Source organism: Sorex fumeus, unplaced genomic scaffold (genome assembly GCF_029834395.1).
Source record: "Sorex fumeus unplaced genomic scaffold, SorFum_2.1 ptg000011l, whole genome shotgun sequence".
In the NCBI taxonomy this organism is placed as follows: Eukaryota; Metazoa; Chordata; class Mammalia; order Eulipotyphla; family Soricidae; genus Sorex; species Sorex fumeus.
The window spans coordinates 2,627,351-2,644,297 of NW_026606068.1; the positions used below are offsets into that span (position 1 = coordinate 2,627,351).

Sequence of the window (16,947 nt, forward strand, 5' to 3'; positions counted from 1 at the left end):
TGGGTGTTCGATCCTTGGATGACTAAAAATCAAATATAAAAGGTGGGTTTTTTTTTTGGGGGTGATGCTCAGGAATCACTCCTGGTGATAGTCAGGGGACCATATGTGATGCCTGGGATCAAACCCACGTCAACTGTGTGCAAAGCAGATGCCCTACCTGCTGTACTATTGCTCCGGCCCCTCAAACATGAAAGTTTTGTAACTATAGTTCATGGTGATTCAATTAAAAAAATAACAATAATATAAAAAAAAAGAAATTCAAAGAGAGTGGTAGTTGATTAAGGAATACTCAGTGAGATGTAAGAGACTGCTCTTTTCAGAGGAAAGGGGAAAGGATAGAGACCAGCTCATCCTGTTCTATGCTGTCTACCACATAACTTAGATGATGCTCACAGTGTGTGCTCAGTACATTTTGTTTCAGTGAACAACGAAATATAGACAAAATATGGATATACGTTGCCATGGCAGAAGAGGACATAGCGGAGGTGAATACAGCTTATAGATCAAGAGTCTGGTTCTATAGGGATAATAATGCTGAACAAAAAAGGGAAAGCCGGATCTTTTCTACAAATAGAATATAAGACCTGGAATCGGATGTACAAGAAAGAACTTGACTAGAATATAAGACAGAGAGTGTTTAAGGACATGTGAAAAGTTGATTTATCTGCCAGCCCTTCTCTTCATATCAAGTTACCCTGTGAAAGAATGATTCATCATTTATTAAAACCCTAATAGATGTATGCATGCCACTTCCTATGTCTAAAATTCCTTTTGTCTGTCTGTTCATCTCTGACTGTAAAACAGACTATTTAAGCTCAGGTTATCTCTCAAATGATCTAAAAAGAATTTTGAATTATCCAAACAGGATTTGTCTTTCCCTCCCTTTTATGTCCCCTAATAATCCTGTAGCGGTGACTGGGAAGCCATAGATACAACACAGGACTGGAGAGATAGTCCAGGGGTTAAAGCACTTACCTTGTATTCAGCCAATGCTCGATTTGCTCAGCCAATGCAAGTTTCATCCCTGGTGATGTTTACGGTTTCCTAAGCATGAGAGTGATTCCTCGGCACAAAGCCAGTGAACTCCATCCACCATGTGTCCCTGACCCCCCCAAAAACTAGCATACATTCTTCTATTTGTTTATTTATTTATTTATTTATATAGCAGGGCTGTAGCACTGTCGTCCCATTGTTCATCAATTTGCCTGAGCGGGCACCAGTAACGTCTCCATTGTGAGACTTGTTGTTACTGTTTTTGGCATATTGAATATGTCACCGGTAGCTTTCCAGGCTCTGGCGGGTGGGTGGAATACTCTCCATAGCTTGCTTGGCTCTCCAAGAATCAAACCTGGGTCGGGTTGCGTGCAAGGCTGTGCTACCCGTTGTGCTATTGCGTCAGTCCTACTCCCATGATTCTTCCTTCTGTGATTCAAGCCTGATGATGCTTTGCTCCTCAGGTTCTGAAAGCTAGAAATAACCCAGGGCTTCCCAGCAAGGATCGGGGACCTCCAAGGTCACACCCATTGATGCTCTGCGGTCTCCAACGCTACACCAAACAATGCTGAAGAACTGTGTGGTGCCAGGAATTGAATTGTGGTCAGCCACACACAAGCATGAGTCTTATCCCCTCTACTATCTCTCTGGAGCTGTATTGGAAAGATAGTACAATAGGTCAGACATTTGTCTTGCATGTGGCTGATCCCGGTTTAATTCCTGGCATCTCATATGGTCCTCCAAGCTCCTCCAGGACTCATCACTGAGCTGCACACAGAATCAGAAGTGAACCCTGAGCACAGCTGGGTGTTGCCCAAAATCCTTCAATAAAGTTATCTCTCCAGATCCACATTTATGTATTAAGAATTTTTTAATAACTGAGCAAAACAATAAAGTCTTTTAAAATGTTATAAGGGTCTATTTTAGAGCAAGGAAATTTCAGAAATTGATTTAGCTTGAACACAATAGTGTTCATTTAAGTTTAAACTTTTCTATGAAATATAATGTGTGATTTAAATTTTTTACTGATCTACGAAAGACTTCATTTTGCATTAAAAGCAAATTCTTGATTCATTGAGCTTAATAATTTCATCTTGAAAATGGCATACTTTGAGAAAATTTATATGTATAAAGAATAAATTATTATTTGCCTTTATAAAAATTTACTCCTGACTACCTTGATTTTTAAAAAAAGTAATTCATACTTGTCCCCTTCCTTCAAAGCCAAACGATAATACCTTAAGCTTTCAGACGGTGTTGATATGACTGGTTCAATAGTTCAATAGTAGGAAGAGAATACTAACTACAGTATTATTATTCCGTTAGAAAATTCTCTTCGGGAATAATCTATAAACCCTGCGACAAGATCAGAGGATAAAGCAAAAAGATCAGAGACAAAACACAAAGACTTGATTGTTTTCGATTTGATCACTATTTTGGTTGTATATTCCTAATTATCCAAGAAAAAATACATAAAATGCACAATTATACCAACACAATGTTTTTATATTCAATTATAACATGAGTTTGAGCTGCATAAGCTGTCCACTTCTAACTAATCAAATATAATATATATAATGTGAGCTCCTTGTTATATTTTTTCACATCTGTTGTTTTCTTGGTGTTACTAAAATGAAAATGTGCGCTTAATTAACGTACTTTGGGAGACCAGATAATTATGTGAAATTCCTATACCAATTGTAAATAAACATCTCTTTTAAATGAGTTATATCTCAAAATAAACTAAAATTCTAACAAATATGAGAAAAATAATCTCATAAATTATGTGTATCGCCTGTTAATTAAACATAGAAAGGTCATTTTACCAGCCTGTTTGCATTTCTGATTTACATACTCTAAGCACGAAATAGTTTAACCTAAATTTGCTCATTTCTTCTAATGTTAATAATGATTGTGTGGATTTGAGGACTCCTTGCCTTTTACTGTGAAAATTCTTTAAGATTTTAATGTTCAGTGATTTCAGTTGTGCCAAAATATTGTAATATAAAAAAATTTTAATTTTTAATCAGAACTATGAAGGTCTGTTTAGATAAAACAAAGAGAAATTTCTAATATGGTTGGGTAGTCAATCATCATTTAAACATGTTCTGTCATAATTACATTTATCTAAGAAACCATAATTTTCTCTCTTTTGCAACATAAACATATACAATTTTTAGATTATTGTGTTAACATAATGTAATATTTAGTTAATTTGAATAAAATATTCAAAATTGTAAGTAAAAATAAACATCATTAATTGATTCATGTGATTGATTTTTTTTTAAATGGAAGGTAAAATAACTTAAGAAGAGTAATAGCATGATTAATTGATTCAGGATGGCCCCTGCTGAAAGAAATTATGTTCAATAAGAATCTGTCATTATAATTTGTGATCATTTGTCACTTAATACTATATCAAATATAATGGATTCAGGTACATAATCTGGATAAATGAGTGTCATAAAATGTAGAATTTTTTTTAATAAAAAGGTTAGTTAATAGAAATAGACCCGGTGTAATAATTTGTGTTGCTGTCATGTTTCAAGAAGTGGTAAATATGAACAAAATGAATGATTTTGTTCTAATACATGCATTCAGCATTTTGCATTTAAGCCAGTGATCTTTTGAAAATATGCTTATGAGAAAAATTACATATACTTTTAATTAAATCATGAATGTCCCTGACAAAAATGTTGCTGCTTAAATCTTTAATAGAAAATAAATGGGAGTGATGATTACATTTTACAACTCAAACCATTATTTCCATGAAAGTAAAGGGGATAGGTAAAGGCCCTCCCGTTGTTCGTCGATTTGCTCGAGCAGGCCCAGTAACGTCTCCATTGGAGACTTTGTTGTTACTGTGTTTGGCATATCGAATACTTCAAGGGGAGCTTGCCAGGCTCTGCCGTGCAGGCGAGATGCAATGTACTCTTCTTCGGTATTCCCACTTTACATATATTTTTCTAGCTTTATTTCTGTGATGTTTTCTCCTATCAACATTTTTTTACAGTTTAAGATGAATTATTCTAGACATAATGGAAACTGGTATGTTTGAGAATGTTATGGAAGAGAGGAATAATTACAAACCAAATTTTATTATTTTCAAGAGAAAACAGAACATCAGAGTAAAAGAAATTCAGAGTAAAATTACAGTGAACCCAGCCTTCTTCTGCCTTAAATAGCATGTGTCTGTAAAGCTTGTCATTATAGAGAATCCATCGAAACGAGCAGAAATAACTTGGAAGATAAAGTTTAACCAAGTCAGTTTTCATGAGACTGTTATCATTTGTTGATCCTAATTTAAGTCTTGCTTTCTCCTCTCAGGAAGTATGCATGTTTTAAGTGATCTGCTCCATTTCCGCTTCTTTTGCGTTTCGGTCTCTATGTTAGCTAATGCTTTCCCCTAATCCTCTTACCAAAATTTTGTTGAATTCCTAACTCTATGGAATCACATTTGAACAAAGAAACATTCCACCTCCCTGTACTGCCGAGTACTTGGTAATGATTTTAGTCACCTTCTGCATTAGGAGTTCCGTCTTTTGGGCATTGAAATTGATTTTTCTCATCTTAGCATCTGAAGATCCAGTGTGCCCCTTGCCCAATCGCCTGAGACTATACAGTGGCACCTACAACAGAGGATGTGGAGGCAGCAGAAATGGCAGCGTCAGGAGCATCAGCACGAATAGACTTTGTAGAGGTAGTTCTCCCCAACTGTATTATGGAACCAAACATTTTTGGTGTGCTACCTGCTGATGGCGGCTGCCTTCTCACGACCTCGTGTTAATGCAAAATGTTTGGTCTTTGTTAAAGTTTAGCAGTTACATTTCTGACTGACTAACATTAAGGAACCTGCATTCCCCCCGCCCAATGTGTTTAGTTGCCTTCACCTTCAATTAATATCATATTTTATCAGGCAAAAATCAATACTAATAGCCCTGTTGCCAAATTTATTTTACTTTTTGTTATTTGAAGCTGCTGTCACCTATCATTTTTGGATTACTATTTTTTAAATAGGGCAGAATAAGCCAGCATCTTAAAAGCCATCCAAAGGCAGCAAATAAGAGAATCTCTCTGGTTAGTTTTGTTCTTTAGAGACTGATTATGGTTGCCCAGTTTCCCCCTTGGAGTCCCACAGATATTCCTTTGTGAATGTATTTGGCAAAGTGAGAGATTATTCCCAAATGACCCCCAATCAAAATATGAAAGGCCAGTGATTGGTTTTATACATCCCTTCCTCTAACATGATTTAATATGAAGCAGTCATTCTGTGGCTATAAAACACATTTGTTAATTAAGCACATTGGCTTCCGTTGTTCAATTCAATGACCTAGCATTTCAATTTGCATGTAAAATGAGTCTCTATAACAATGTTTTGTGAAAGAAATATTACCATAACGAGTGCGTTTACTTTTAACACTTTATATGCATGGCTTAGAAATAGGATATGCTTTATACTGAGATTTGAAAGTGTTTGTAATCCAACATACAGAAATCTTCATCCCGTAGTAATTCTTTCTGCCCTGTCTTAAAGTGTTTTGGGAACAAGAAAAAATAAAAACATTTTAAGTTCTCTTGTAACAGTAAGTTGATTAAAATAAACTGAGCAATTCATGTTTTTTAAAGGTATGAAGAGTATACATTAATCTTACAGGGTTGGGGGTAGTTTTATTTTTTTTCTTTATCATTATTTTTAATTTTAGGGAATTACCAACTTTCATATTTTGCAAAACTCACACTGCTGAGCTGAACTGTACTTCTGTACATTTCAATGTACTGTATTTAACCATGTGAAATATATAACATGTAAAATTATGACCTAAACTCCATTTGTAAAAAGCAGATACACTTCTGAAAGTCAATGTTGATTTTTTTAAGTTGTGTACATACTAATTTTTTAAAATTTAATGAGTTTACAGACATCTTTGAGTTTGCACACCTTTCTTACTAGCTGTATGTGACATTCACTTGATGTCTTTCAGTTTTCACCTGCTTGCATAGATCCCTATAAATTGTATTTAAAGATTTCTATTCTAAGAACATGAAGTAGATCTCAGCTTTAAAATACATTGTACTGTTTTGGTATAGGTTTATAATGTATTTGTGTGAATTTCCAGTGTACTACAAATACCATTTTTAAGATGATTTAATACCTTCTGTGTTAAAGTAACTTCAAAGATTAAAGAAACACTACTGTTCTGCCTCCATTATGTTCCTGTAAGAAATCAGAATTTCCATTGTTGAACTTAAAAATCTGACAGTTACAATTAGTGCTACAGGGTGGATAATTATTTTCTTGGCGTGACCTTAGCACAGTAAGCCATGTCAAGCTGACGGTCTTCTAATCACCTATTTCATTTGCAAGCTTGTATATGTAGGATAAAGGAAACTTTTCCTAATAAAAGAAATTAACAAGTTACTTCGATGACTGTTGTGAAACCTCTAATGGCTTTAACTGCATCAACAGAAGAGCTTACAGAAGTAAAATGCTGAATATCAAAAATAATACTTGAGACCGAGACTTAAACCTGAAAGCTTTGTAACTTTTCCCACAGTGATTCAATAAATAAATAAATAAATAAATAAAAATAATACTTGAGTCATTTAGGCCTAATGCTTAGGGTAATGGTCACTATTGGATATGCATCTCTACAGTTTTGCTACTGAAATAATTTCCCAGTTAGCTATCTTTTAGAAAGATATTTATTCATATCTATGGGCAGTATATGCTTATAACAAAACTTTGACAAATTATAATAAGCAAAAATTCATACCCTTATGGTGGTACAGGAGACAGGGATCTTGCCTTGCACATGCTGACACCATTCAATCCCCAGCATCCTGCATAGTCCTCCAAGCACCATCAGACGTGATCCCTAGAAGCAGAGCCAAGGGTAAGCCCTGAGTATAGCTCCCTCAAACAAACAAACAAACAAATAAATAACATTAAGAAGAAGATAATACAATAATATATGGCTACCAATTCTTCAGGACACACAGTGCAAACCCCTCTCCTCCCTCATAAATAAATGTCACTGTTGGGAATTCAGGACAGTATATATTATGGGAGCAACATAACGAACTGCTTTTTATTTTGTCATTAAGAGACTATGCTAACATATCTAGTTAAATGCTCTATCCCAAGCGGGTAGAGCGTTTGCCTCTGCTTTGCACACGGCCCACAGGGCCGACCCGAGTTTGATTTCTCCGTCCCTCTCAGAGAGCACAGCAAGCTATGGAGAGTATTGAGCCCGCACTGCAAAGTCTGGCAAGCTATCCGTGACGTATTTGATATGCCACACATAGTAACAGCAAGTCTCACGATGAAGATGTTACTGGGCCCACTCGAGCAAATCGATGAACAATGGGAAGACACTGCTACAGTGCTACGGCAAATCCCAAGGTTTAGTGTTATCTTTAAATGTACTGTGTCATTTAATCCTTATAATATCTTTTTTAATTGAATCACCATGAGATACACAGTTTCAAATTTGTTCATGATCAGGTTCCAGTGTACATTTCCCAATACCAATATCCCCAGTTTCCCTCCTGCTACAACGCTCTCCTGCTCTCAGCCTGTCTCTATGATGGTGCTTTTCTTCTCTCTCTCTCTCTTTCTCTCTCTGTCTCTCTCTCTCTCTTTCTCTCTCTCTCTCTCCTTTTGGGCATTATGATATGAAATACAGAATCTAAACTGCTTTTTTAACATCTTCTTGCTAGTTCGTGAAAAGCAGCTGTTCATAGTAACTGTGAACGATACTGGCTAGAGCGATAGCACAGTGGTAGGGCGTTTGCCTTGCACGCATCTAACATGGCTGACTTGAGTTCAATTCCTCTGCCCCTCTTGGAGAGCCCGGCAAGCTACCGAGAGTATCTCGCCCGCACGGCAGAGCCTAGCAAGCTACCCGTGATGTACTCAATATGCCAAACACAGTAACAATAAGTCTCATGATGGAGACATTACTGGGCCCGCTTGAGCAAATCAATGAACAATGGGAGGACCATGACCATGACTTCATAGTAACTGTTACAGTGCCACCAAAAATAGAGTATACCTTCCCTGTGTTTCTCAGATGGCTTCTGCAAGTGTCTTGGAAAATTCAAACCCAGAGATAGCATAGAAGTTGGAGGCACAGGAAAGGTGACCCTGCGTTTGATCCCTAGCACCATGTGACCACCTCAGGACCACCCAGTGTGACTCTGTTAACCTTGGTGGTCCCTGACAGTGCATGGCCTGGGAGTCGCAGCATCACTGAGCTTTAGCAGTCAGTCAATCAGCCCAGCTGGTCAGGTGTCACCTTGTGTGTCCTCCAGGCTCTCTGAGCACTACTTGGGAGCTCCCTTCCCAAAATTCATCCTTCCTCTCACCCCCATGTTTTGGTTCATATCAATTTATCAATTAAGGTTTCTGTCATGTTTTAAAATCAAGTCAACTTTTCCTGGTCTCAGAGATATTAATTTTGGCCTACAACTGAACATTCTTTTCATTTTTAATCAAAAATGCAATTTAAATGTCTGTTAGATATTGGTGATTTTATTTTATAGTGTTTACTTCTCCCAGTAATGATCAATATAATTTGAATAAAGGCCAATAGATTACATTGATTTATTAGCACCCTACATAAACAACATTGCAAGGCAAATGTATATCATCTAGATATTACTATAGTAAAAATAGCCGGTTCAGAACAGGAGGGGTCAGAAAACCTGCCCAAATCAAGACCTTACAGTAGCTTGAAATCTAACTGAAGCAAAAACGATGTATCTAACCAAATACCCCCCACTCCTACCTTCCCTTCTCGCATCTATACACAAAACTTTCTTTGATATCAATTATATTTCATATTGGAATTGTCCCATATAAAATTGAAACTCAGGGCAGAGTGACAGTGCAGTGGGTGATGTGCCCACCTTGTATGAGGCTGACCAAGGTTCCATCCCAGCAGCAAATACGGTCCCACACACCTGCCAAAAATGATCCATGAGCTCAGATCAAGAAGCAAGGAGTAAACCCTGAACACTATCAGGTGTGGCTCCAGATTAAAAACAAATAAAATTAAAACTCTTAGTCATCTCTGCGCTTGGACAAAATTGTTGGGAGAACATAAACCTAGAGTTCAGACAAGTCCTGAAAAGATGTGCTGAGGGCCTACTGTGTGCCAAACACTGTGACTAAAGAAGTGCAGAGTGCAACAGAGTCACTATCAGTGAGCAGCTGACATTCACAATCAACAACTCGGCATACACCATAGACTTAAAGGAATAGGATGAACAGACAGTCAGTGTGGGGTACTTTGTGTGACTGGGAAGTTCAGGGAAGAACTGACCAAGGAGGTGAAGCCTGAGGGAACTAGAATGTGACAAGTAGATGTAAGAAGAATGGGTGAGCTTAATGAACCATCTGGGTGGAGATGTAGCACAATGGTAAGATACCTGTTTTGGCCTTGCATGAAGTTAACCTGGGTTCAATCCCCAGTGATGATGTCTGAGCACTGAGTCTACTAAAGTCACCCTAAGCACAGTTGGGTGTGGGGCAAAAACAAGGAAAAATGGACAAAAAAAGAAACAATCCCCAAGGTATAGAACTTGCGTTCTAATCTGTTACAGAGACCAAATGGTAGTGGAGGTGATATCACAGAGGTCGTGTGCCATGGTTGCATTTATTTGTAGGTAATGAAGTTTGAGGTAAGCAAAGCAATGGTAAGCTTATAGATTATTTTCTCTCCTTCCCCATGAAAGGAAAGAAAAAAAAGTCCACTCCAGAATTTTTTCAAATGCCTTTATTGAGGTAATTATTACATAGCATAAATGTTATCCATTCTAAGTGTAAAATTCAATACTGTTAAGACAGTAGTTATAAAGTAATCTGCACTATATAGTTTTCAATATTTCCATCACCCCAACCCAAAGTCCCTTGTGCTAATTCAAAATCAATCCATTCTGTCCTCAGTTCCCACTCCAGCCTAGGGCAATCTTAAATCTACTTTCCAATTCTGTGAATTTCCCTTTCTGAACACTTGGTGTAAGTGGAATCTTATCACATGCATGATTTTTGGTTTCTGGTTTCTTTGTTTCTGGAGTCTTTTACTCAGTGTCATGTTCTTAAGGCTTTTCTCAGAATGTTAGGAGACAGAAGAGAATACTTCACTTCCAAAGAGACTTCGAATGTGGGGAAAACAAGAGAAACAAGAAGGGTGCCCGTGACCCTCCCAAGAACAGATGAGGATACATGGAATTACGGATGGGGGCAGGATATCAGGGAGCAATCAGCTATACTAGAATTGTAATTGCACCTTAATATCAAAATAATTAAAAACATGTCAGATATCATAATAAAATGTGCTAAAGAAAAAAATCTTAAAATCCTATTTTCTCCCCTAGTTAAAACTCTGTAATGAGTTATTTTGAACTTTGGACCTCCTATTTTTGGTGACTATTCTAGAATAGGATTTCTAGAATAAACTATTTTATAATGAGCTTTTTCTTTTTAACTTTTTGGATTAAAATAATTCTCCAGTGAATTCCTTATCATGGAGAGAGCAGACAAATCATGACTTCTGACCTCTATGGCACAGGTGTAAAAAAGTAAAAATGAATCTATACCAAGAAGGCTGCCCTTGGACAACCAAGAAGAAGCTATGGGGAGAATCTGGTGGTCACATGGAGATTGGAATTACAGGTGTTTTCAAAGAAATAAAAGGCGGGCTTGGTTTAGTCGTACTCAGCCAGATGGAGAAGTAGACTTAGGTTGCATTATGAGTTCACTCAGGTCCTAAAAAAATTAAAATCAGAGGCTATTAGCAGATTGGCTGGGTCTACTTCCAGGCTGCATCTCACTAACTTCCTACTCATGGAAGTTATTATTCAATTGAAAACAAAGCAAGTTTTGGAGTCACTTGCATGGACTACTTGTTACTAGGAATATCACTGGATATTGTGCAGTTTAATAAATTAAAAAACACATTTTCCCCATCTCCCTGTTCTTCCAGAAGCCTTAATAATGGCAGTCATGCCAATGAATGCCTCTGGTGCCAAATAAGCTTGTTAATCAGTCATGAACCAGAGACTCATAAATAAATCTCAAATCACTTAATCACTTACCTTCCCGTTAGTCGTCGATTTGCTCGAGCGGGTGCCAGTAACGTCTCCATTTGTCCCTGTCGCATGCTAGTGTAGCCCAATGGCATCTGTTGGCTCTGGGAACATGAAGAGCCTCAAATCGATCGTTCATGATCTTGATGAAGAAGTCTGACCATCTGGAAGGTGGGCGTCCACGCGGTCTTTTGACATCCCGTGGAATCCAGTCAGTAACAGCTCTAGTCCAGCGGTCGTCTTTAAATCTCATTACGTGACCAGCCCATCTGATTTTTGACGCCTTGGCAAATGAGACAGCGTCCCTGATCCTTGATCGTCGACGGATGTCAGAACTTCGGATTCTTTCTCTCATTTGAGTGAAACATGATATTCCAAGCATAGCTCTTTCAATTCTTCTTTGGGAGACCTGAATAGCGTTCTCATCCTGTTTATTTATTTATTATAAAAATAAATCTCAAAAGGGATCAAAAAGTAGTAGAGATGCTTCTGGACCCCATGCCAGGTTAAGTCATCAAGGGTACCCAAAGTTACCATTGAGTTAAAAATTTAGCTCCAAGTGTATCATTCCATCTAAAATTTTGGGGCTTTCTTGAGCACGTGGTGTTGGAATATTGAATATAACAAATCATTATGAACAACTTTATAAAAAAATTTTTAGACCCACATTTTTCTGAAATACACCACGATTTTGGTGTATTAGGACCTCTTAGAAACAAAGAAGAAACGAAGTAGGAGAGCCTGACAAAAATATCCAGGTCTAAGATCAAAATCAACTTTACACAGGACCAAAACAACCAAGGTTGGAACCTCAGATCATAGCCACCAACACCACTTTCCCGCCAAGAGACCTCCCTGACCAGAAACCCAGTACCCACACCTTGAAAGCTCATCAGTAACCCTGCAAGATTCTACTTCTCAAAGAACTCTGGTGTCCACTATGGTCAAAGGGCCACCCTGGTGAACACTTCTTGATCAATGTTAGAGACCTTCTGGAGCCATCCCAGGATTAAAAAGAAATGAACATTCAACCCACAAGCCACAGCATAAGAGTCCCCTGGTGATTATCAGGATAGTTGAAATTAGCCCAAACCCCTCAAAGTGGTGTCTTCTCTTATTTGCTTTTGTTAGAGTATAAGGAGCACTGATGAGGTGCAAAACTAGATTTCCAAGTAATATCCTAGCGATAGCACAGCGGTAGGGCGTTCGCCTTACAAGCGGCCAACATGGCCGACCCGAGTTCGATTCCTCTGCCCCTCTCGGAGAGCCCAGCAAGCTACCGAGAGTGTCTCGCCCGCACGGCAGAGCCTGGCAAGCTACCCGGGATGTATTCGATATGCCAAACACAGTGACAACAAAGTCTCTAATGGAGACGTTACTGGGCCCGCTCGAGCAAATCGATGATCAACGGGAGCGCCTTTACTTTACTAACTTTATCCTAAAGCCACAGAGTGAAGTCTTGATTTAGCACTTTGATTTTTGTTAAGATTTCTCCTTGCTTTTGATTAAACATGTCAACAATAAACTATACTCCCAGGAAAGTCCTTCAAATCTCATTTCTAAAACTCTTTTGACTGTGTTATTGCAATTATGCTCACCCCCTATTGGTCATGTTATAACAGCTGGTCTTCCTGTACTCAGTAGTCACTCTAATGAAACTGTTGCAAAAGGAACCTATATTAAAGGACTGTAGACTCTACATGGCATTTTTTCCTTCAAGCTATTGTCACTGTTAATGAGGATCCTATAACTTGGTGGATGGCATTTGTTATTGTTCTTTTCTGTCTTACTCTAGAACACAGCAAAATCCCAGGAAATCTTACTCTTGTATCAGATCTAAGCCTCTTTATTTCTGCCATGTTATTGACCTCCGTTTCTATCTTTGATCATCTTTTTCTAAATGTCGGTGAAGCCCTCAGTGCAGGTTCCAGCTGAAAGTTCCCTCGCTTCCAGCTCCAAAACAAAACACTACAATTTTCCTCAGTTTTCCTTTGAAAGAGTTTGCAGTTCCCTGTCTTTTCTTCTCTCTGAAAACAAGTGGGAAAAGAAGCTAAGTGGGAATAATGAGAAGGAAATTACAAAAATCTCCATCTAATTTTATTCTATTTGAATGCTTATTTCCATAATGCATAAAGAAGCATACATTTTTTTGATGTCTCTGGACATTTTCTAGAAGCACAACCATTTCAATTGTATCCTCCCAACCTTCTAAAGTCAAGAGGGGTTTTACCTTTTGTATTTCCTGAGATTTAAGATTATAAAATAGAAATTCCTCCAACAGCTTAAATGCTTCAAACCCATCAGGGAATGCTTTTAGTGGTATGTTTGTATTATTTTTGTCTGCACATTAACCTGATTAAAAAAAGCATAAAAAATATTATCTATTATAATAATAAGCATTTTAATATTATTTGCTACTACATAAATGCTATTCTAAGAGCCACAGGCAATGCACTGAACTTTTTGCATCAACATATGCAATTTATTAAGGCATATTAATTCCATATTATATGTCTCTTCAGGAGAAATGTTTAGAATTTGTGTTATTATAAATTGATGTTTTACAAAAAGATTCACACAAAGTAGAATATCTTTGAAATGAAAATTGTTTTCTACAATTACAATAATTACTATAAAATATAGTTAAGCAGTTTGAGAAGATACTATATGATAATGATGGAACAATGTACTTTTAGTATTCCTTTTTAGAAGTAAATATAAAAATTATGTAGCTTTTTTTTTAGATTTTTATTAGTGAAACACCATGAGGTACAGTTGTAGATTTACAAATTTTGTACTTGGGTTTCAGTTATACAATGACCAAATACCCATGCCTCCACCAGTGCCCATTCTCCACCACCACTGATCCCAGTATCCTTCCCACCCCCAGTCGCCCCCCCCCCATCCCACCCTGCCTCTGTGGCAGGGCATTCCCCTTTGTTCTCTCTCTCCTTTTGGGTGCTGTGGTTTGCAAAAGAGGCATTGAGTGGCAATCATGTTTGGTCTAAAGTCTAGCTTCTTAACAGCAAGACATTTATTATTACAAGATAGTTTGCTTAAAAATTTCTTATTCAATCAAACATATCTTTGTTAGTCAGATAGCTGTTATATATTTTGCTCCTACAGGAAGAGCATAATGAACTAGAGAAAAATTTCGGAAAAAGTAAAAACACATTTTCTTGAGTATTCCCTGCATCAGCTGATTTATGTAGTAGCTAAAATTTTAAGGGAATACTTGTAGATAAAGACAGCTCAACAATTTCTGTAGTATCATAATAATAAGAACATATTTGGAAATGGGGCTGGAGCGATAGCATAGAAGGTAGGGTATTTGCTTTGCACGCAACCAACCCAGGTTCGATTCCTCTGCCCCTTTCAGAGAGCCCAGCAAGCTACCAAGAGTATCTCGCCCACACGGCAAAGCTTGGCAAACTTCCCATGACATATTCGATATGCCGAAATAGTAACAACAAGTCTCACAATGGAGACCTTACTAGTGCCCACTCGAGCAAATCGATGAACAGTGGGAGGACAGTGCTACAATGCTACTTGGAAATGAAGACAATTCAAAAAGGAACATACAATATGAAAGCACAGAGAAGAGTTCCATACACTGTCATCCTTGTTCTGTCCCTCACTAATTCCGACAGAGGAACAAAATCGGATTTTCAGTTAATATCAACCTTAAAGAAAAGGATAACTAACAAATATATTTAACATTAGTGACAGAGGAGGATAAAATTCTGTACAATAATGAAAATTGGAATTAAAGAAAACTTGCCTGACATTTGTTGAAAACTTACAATGTGTTAAGACCTGTATTGTGGGCTTGAAATTTTCTTGAAATTTTCCCTGTTTGAGTCACTTCTTTCAGTGAGTTCTTGATTCTCTGGAAGAGATATTATAAGCTGGGAAAGGTCATGTACAAAAGCAGGAAGATGAATTATGCAAAGGACTGGGAGATTGCTTTGGGTGGGCTGCATTGGTTTGTGCATGCAGTGAGATGGAAATTACAATAAGGCTGATTCAAATAGATCTTTATATGCTAGTAGAATGGTTAGCTAGATAATGAGGAATAAGTATAATTTAGTCCATTTTTTCAAGGAACACTGCTCTTTTAATTTTATTTACTGTAGCCCTCATAATCCTAACTCTTATAGATAATTGTTAATATTTACCGAGTTCTAAAGTTTATATATCAACTCGTGTAACCCTCCTATCAAGTCTTTGAAGTAGGTTGTGTTACTATCCCCATTTCATAATTAAGGAAATGGAAACATAAGGAAATAATTTTCTAAGAGCCGCAGTGCTGGTAAGGGGAGGAGGGAGGGTAACATCCAACTTCTTCTGAGGCTTATCCAGGAATCTAAAGCCTTAGTCCAAAACCTTGTTCTTCATTAACATGTCATAACTGAGTAGAGTCTGCCCAGGATGGGCTGTAATGTTGAGTATCAGTGATATTTTAGAGATTTGAATGCAAATTGGAATTGGGAAGCTTTCACTCACTTTATTGAAAACAGTTTTATTGAGAATCACTGACACTAACAAACAGCTTGTAAAGTATTTAATTTGATGTTCTGACAATATACCAATGAAAGTATGACTATAGCAAGATACCAATCAAACCCATATCCCGCAAAAGTGTTTCTCAGAGCACTGCCCAGTCATTTTCCAACCAGATAAGTACTGTCCCCTTCCTGCCACTACAGATGCATCCAAATTTGACAAAATTTTATACAAATATAATCATATAATAGTCTCTGAGATGTCTTTTTTTTTAAAAAAAAAATCTTGCAGTGCTAGATATTGAACTCAGGACTTAAACACAAGCAAAGCCTGTACCTCCCCAGCCTTTCTCTGACTCGTTTTCACTGAGTATAATTGTTTTGAGATTATCCATGCTAAAATAGATCATTTTTCCAGTTCTTCCTGTAGAATAATATCCCATTGTATGAATACAGCAATTTCTTTGTCTTTTTTATTCTTTCCAGTTCTATTTTTTAATTGTTGCATGATGTTATGAATATTTGTATACAGGTCTCTGTTTGAATAAGTAGGGAAAGAAGTTGAACATCAGGAATATCTAATATACCCTTCCATTTATATAGAATACAATATTAGGTCAAACTAGAGAGAGTAGAACCTGGGCTTGGTGATTAGTTATGGGACTCTGTTATGGGTGACAGCAACTGTACAGACAGGAAATAGAAGAGGTCTGGGAAGAAGATTTGCTTTTTCCCACAATGTGATAAATAGTAAGTTCCTGAGGTGATTCAAATGGATTAGCACACAATACTGTTCAGTAATCAATAAAAAACAATAGAAGGAGAATTCAGAATATTTTCTGTGTCATCAAGTTGTATTTCAAAGTCACCAGAGGCATGAAATTGCATAAGGTTACTATGAATAATACTGTTTTATTTTCATCGTGCTTCAGCTATGATTTCGTCCTTGTTTTTGTCTTATTCCACCATGGTCAATAAATCCTCAAATTATGCTGGTATTTGGTGAACTGTGTGTGACTAGACTGGCCTGGTGGAGGTAGCAGCAACCAGAATAACAATCAGCTGTCAGCTGCCAGAGCATTTTCCTCTCTCAATGTGTAAGCTTTGCCCCCTACCCAAGACTCCTAAAGTGGGCAGTATCAAATGCCAGCTGCTGGGTGGCCAATTAAAAAATTACAAAAGTCTGCAATTTCCAACTAGTAGGTATTATGTAAATCAGTTTGAGCTGGCATAGCCAAAGAGCATATAATGAGTGGCTTGGTCAACAGGGAATTTATTGCACAGTTCTGGAAACTACAAGCCCTCGATCCATGTGTCCATTAATCCAGACATCAGCAAAGACCTTTCCTGGACCTAT

General features: G+C 37.4%; 1 protein-coding gene across 12 annotated transcripts in view; it reads left to right on the forward strand.

The window, feature by feature from the left end:
• LRRC7 (leucine rich repeat containing 7) overlaps nucleotides 1-16,947 on the forward strand; it is a 628,763-nt gene that overhangs the window by 374,340 nt on the left and 237,476 nt on the right. The window contains exon 8 of one of the 12 annotated variants that reach the window (XM_056111017.1): nucleotides 4,568-4,825. The exons of the other annotated variants lie outside the window; for them this stretch is intronic. Coding sequence (XP_055966992.1) covers nucleotides 4,568-4,574 — 7 coding nt within the window. The 3' untranslated portion in view covers nucleotides 4,575-4,825. Of the gene's footprint in view, nucleotides 1-4,567; nucleotides 4,826-16,947 lie in introns of those variants that run through there. 12 annotated transcript variants of the gene reach the window in all.